This window comes from Apium graveolens, chromosome 5 (assembly GCF_009905375.1).
Source record: "Apium graveolens cultivar Ventura chromosome 5, ASM990537v1, whole genome shotgun sequence".
In the NCBI taxonomy this organism is placed as follows: Eukaryota; Viridiplantae; Streptophyta; class Magnoliopsida; order Apiales; family Apiaceae; genus Apium; species Apium graveolens.
Window position 1 is genome coordinate 23,209,743 of NC_133651.1, and position 4,706 is coordinate 23,214,448.

General features: G+C 38.6%; 1 protein-coding gene across 1 annotated transcript; it reads right to left on the reverse strand.

The window, feature by feature from the left end:
* Window positions 1-452: 452 nt before the first annotated feature.
* On the reverse strand, window positions 453-3,263 carry LOC141659918 (uncharacterized). Its single transcript, XM_074466854.1, has 5 exons — window positions 3,109-3,263; window positions 1,221-1,428; window positions 1,005-1,124; window positions 729-905; window positions 453-671 (listed from the first exon to the last, which is right to left on the reverse strand). Exons 1-5 carry the CDS (start codon window positions 3,261-3,263, stop codon window positions 453-455), a joined length of 879 nt encoding a protein of 292 aa, XP_074322955.1.
* Between the last annotated feature and the right edge of the window lie 1,443 nt (window positions 3,264-4,706).

Genomic DNA, 4,706 nt, shown 5'->3' on the forward strand with positions numbered 1-4,706 from the left:
ACTAGAGCTGCTACTCAACACGACTCTCGATCTTTTGGGTGCCATGAGAATAGTAGAGATTTGTGTGTAAGTAGTGAATATGAAAAAATAGGGTTTTAAGAGAATAGGAAGATGTATGTATATAAGAGATGTGTATGTATATATAGGATAAGTGAGGGAATGGGTAGGGTTTAGAGTTGTTTAGGAATAGGAATTAGGGTAGAAAAAGAAATAAAATTCGGCTGGGGTTTTGGGGTTTTTGAATTTTTCTGTTTTTCTGTTTTTTTCTTTTTCAGAACTTCCGCGCGGCTGCCCCGCATACCCGCGCGGGCACGCCGGGCTTCTGAAAAACTGATTTTTTTTTGTTTTTTTCATTTTTTTTCTTCTTCTTGCTGAACCTACTATACAACAAACATGGGTTGCCTCCCACGAAGCGCTTGGTTTACGTCTCTAGCTTGACGTGAAACTTCGAATCAAGTTGTCGAAAGAACGACGCTCACCACCTCGCGGTTCACCGTATCTCCATAGTAATTCTTCAATCTCTGCCCATTTACCTTAAACGCTTGATTCAGATGCGTATCAAAAATCTCCACAGCTCCATGTGGAAACACAGTTTTGACCGTGAATGGACCTGACCACCTCGACTTAAGTTTTCCCGGAAAAAGTCGGAGACGAGAGTTATACCATAGAACCTTCTAACCGGGCACAAAAGACTTATGCACTAATATCCTATCATGTCATCACTTAACTTTCTCCTTGTACAGTTTATTATTCTCATAAGCCTGTAGTCGAAATTCCTCGAGTTCATTTAGTTGAAGCATTATTTTCTCTCCAGCAGCTTCCATGTCAAGTTTTAGCTTCTTCAAAGCCCAATATGCTTTATGCTCTAACTCCGCAGGCAAATGGCACGCCTTCCCATACACCAACTAGAAAGGAGACATACCAAGAGGAGTCTTGAATGTTGTTCTATATACCCAAACAACTTCATCTAGCTTCAAAGACCAATTTTTTCTTGATGGACTCACCACCTTCTCCAAGATACGTTTAATCTCCCGATTAGACACTTCAGCTTGCCAATTAGTTTGAGGATGGTAAGCTGTGGCAATATAATGATTCACATGATACTTCTTCAGCAATGCAGTGAACTTGCGATTGCAGAAATGCGATCCCTCATTACTGATTATGACTCTTGGAGTACCGAAACGCGTGAATATCTACTTATGAAGGAAGTTAATCACCACCTTTTCATCATTGGTTGGTAACACTTTCACCTCGACCCATTTGGATACATAATCAACCTCCAACAGAATATACTGATTATTGCGGGATGAGATAAATGGCCCCATGAAGTCGATTCCCCAAACATCGAAAATCTCAACTTCGAGCATCACATTAAGAAGCATCTCATATCTCTTAGATATATTACCAACTCGTTGGCAGCGATCACATCTCGAAATGAACTGATGAGCATCCTTAAATAAAGTAGGCTAGAAGAATCCTGCTTGAATGATACGAACAGTTGTCTTCTCTCCACCATAATGTCAACCATACACAGTAGAATGACAGTCTCGCATGATTTCCTCCGTCTCACTATACGGAATGCATCGTCTGATAATCTGGTCAGCTCCCTGTCTAAACAAGAAAGGCTCATCCCATCGATACCACTTCACCTCATATAGAAACTTCTTCCCTTAAGCATAAGAGAGTTCTGGGGGAATGACATTACTCACAAAATAGTTTACAATATCTGCAAACCATGGTTCTTCTTTTTGCACCCCAAAAAGTTGCTCATCCGGAAAAGATTCGTTGATCAGTGTCTTGTCCAGTGAAGCCTTGCCTTGATCTTCCAAGCGTGATAGATGATCTACTACTTGATTTTCTGTACCTTTTTTATCCTTGATTTCCAACTCAAATTCCTGAAGTAAGAGAATCCATCGAATTAAGTGAGGTTTTGAATCTTTCTTCGAGACCAGATATCGAATAACAGCATGATCGGTGTAAACTATCACCTTTGTCCCAAGCAAATAAGATCAAAAGTTCTCGAAACCATTGACAATTGCCAAAAACTCCTTCTCCGTAGTAGTGTAATTCAGCTGATCACCATTAAGGGTTTTTACTAGCATACTAAACCACATCGAGAATGTTCTGCTTCCTCTGGCCAAGAACTACTTCAACTACATAGTCACTAGCATCACACATCATCTCGAAGGGCTCATTCCAATCAGGTGCAGTAATCACATGTACTGTCAAATTCTTTTTCAAGCTTTCAAAAGCAGCTAGAAATTCTTCATCGAATTTAAAGAGAACATCCTTTTCCAGCAGATTGCACAAAGGCTTAGAGATTTTGGAGAAATTTTTGATGAATCGCCGATAAAAACCCGCATGACCAAGAAAACTGCGGACCCCTTTAACTGAGATTGGCGTAGGAATATTTTCAATGACCCCCACCTTGGCCTTATCCACCTCAAGACCCTTGCTAGATACCTTATGCCCAAGAATGATACCCTGTTGCACCATGAAGTGATATTTTTCCCAATTGAGCACCAGATTGGTCTCAACACATCTTTTCAGCACCAACCCAAGATTGTGCAAATATTCGTCATCAGAAGTCCCGAACACGGAAAAGTCATCCATGAACACCTCCACATTAGTGCCTGATCAATAAATGGAAGCGGGAAGTGATCCTTCCTAGTGGCCTTATTCAGCTTTCGATAATCCATGCATACTCTCCATCCTGTGACTGTCTGAGTAGGGATGAGCTCATTCTTTTTATTAGCTACAACTGTAATGCCTCCTTTTTTAGGCACACACTACACTGAACTCACCCATGAACTGTCAGATATAGGATAAATGATTCCTGCATCTAGCCATTTAAGAATTTCCTTCTTCACAACCTCCTTCATGATAGGATTTAGCCTCCTTTGTTGCTCAACAGTTGGTTTGCTTCCTTCCTCAAGCAGAATTTTATGCATGCAATAAGAAGGGCTGATTCCCTTGATATCTGCTATAGTCCATCCAATTGCTAATTTAAACTCTCTCAGAATTCTCAAGAGCTTATCTTCATCACTTCCTGAAAGGTCAGATGCAATAATAACATGCAAAGTAGATGCATCACCTAAAAATGCATACCTCAAGTGATCAGGCAGTGGTTTGAGCTCAACTGTTGGAGCTTCTTCGATAGATGGCTTGAGATGTTTAGGAGAATTTTTCAGCTCTTCCAATCCAAGAGACTCGAAAGGCAAATCCATCTCCCTCTTCCACGAGAATGCATTCAAATACTGCATTTGCTCTTCCCCTTCTTCATCTTCACTATCAGAATCCCCCGTTAATGCTCTTTCTAAGGTGTCATTCCTTAGTAATTGATCAAGCTTCGAAGTCACTACGGAATCGACCAACTCCACTTTAAATCACTCCTCTTCATCAGTAGGGAATTTCATTGCATTAAAGACATTGAACATGACATCCTGACCTTGAACTCTCATGGTTAATTCACCCTTTTGCATATCGATAAGTGTTCGGCCCGTAGCTAAGAATGGTCTTCCCAAGATAATGAGAATCGTCTTATCTTCCTCAAAGTCTAGAATGACAAAATCATCATGGAAGATGAGTAATCCACCTTAACCAATAAATCCTCCACTACTCCTCGCGGATAAGTGATGGAACGATCAGCCAACTGCAAAGACATGTTCATGGGTTTTGGATCAGGTAGTCCAAGTTTCTTGAAAACGGACAATGGCATCAGATTGATGCTAGCTCCCAAGTCACACAAACACTTGTCGAACGACAGATTTCCAATGGTGCAAGGTATCGTGAAGCTTTGTTGGGTCCCAATGTGTTTGTAGAAGGGGGGGTTGAATACAAACAGTACCGAATAATCGAATTAAATGCGGAATAAAAAATGTGAAACAAAATTCAAGTTAAATAAAAATATTATTAAACTTGAAAGGTGTTACAACAACTGTATCGATTACAAGGAATTAATCTCAAATTAATTATCACAAATCTAGAATAAATTCGACATGAACTTTTTCTATTTTTGTAATAAAAAGATTCAAATGCTAAACGCAATTTGAGATTAAGTTCTAGGGATTTTGATCCGCTAGATTGTTACACAAGAACAAGATAAAGATTTCTAGTTGATTGGATTTAACTTTACAATCTAGAAATTGATCTTGAATTAAACAGATGAAAAATGTAATATTTCAAGGCGGCTGCTTTTCTTGTTCTTTGTTCTTCTGTTTGAATGATGGATAATTGAAAGAAGGTCTTCTGCTTCTTTTTAATCAACAAACCAATAGAATTGAATTGGCATGACAATCCTATAGCTGGCAAGACTTTCGGTAGGACAATTGAATGAACTAGCAAGACAATCTGAATGAACTAGCATGACAATCAGAATGAACTAGCAAGACAATTATCCTCCTAGAGTAACTTTCGGTATGACAATGGAAATGACTTGGCATGACAATCGGTATGACAATCCAGATTGTCATGCTAGTTCATTTCCATTTGTCTTGCTGATTTAAGACTTGAATTTAATCCAATTAAACTTCTGAAAATTCCTAAAATTAATTCAGAATTAATTAATCAATTAATTCAATTAATAAATAAATTATTCTTCACAGATATAATTTATTTTCTTAATTAAATTAGATGAATTAATTAATTAATAGAGAATTAATTCTAGTCTTGAGCAGCAACCATTCTTCTGCAAATCTTCTGAAAAT

Coding starts and splice junctions, on each gene's coding strand:
- LOC141659918 (XM_074466854.1), bottom strand. CDS start 3,263: ATGCAGTATTTGAATGCATTCTCGTGGAAGAGGGAGATGGATTTGCCT. Junction 1,429..3,108: donor CCACTGCCTGATCACTTGAG/GTATGCATTTTT, acceptor GTTCATTTCGAG/ATGTGATCGCTGCCAACGAG. Junction 1,125..1,220: donor TACCAACCAATGATGAAAAG/GTGGTGATTAAC, acceptor TGCAATCGCAAG/TTCACTGCATTGCTGAAGAA.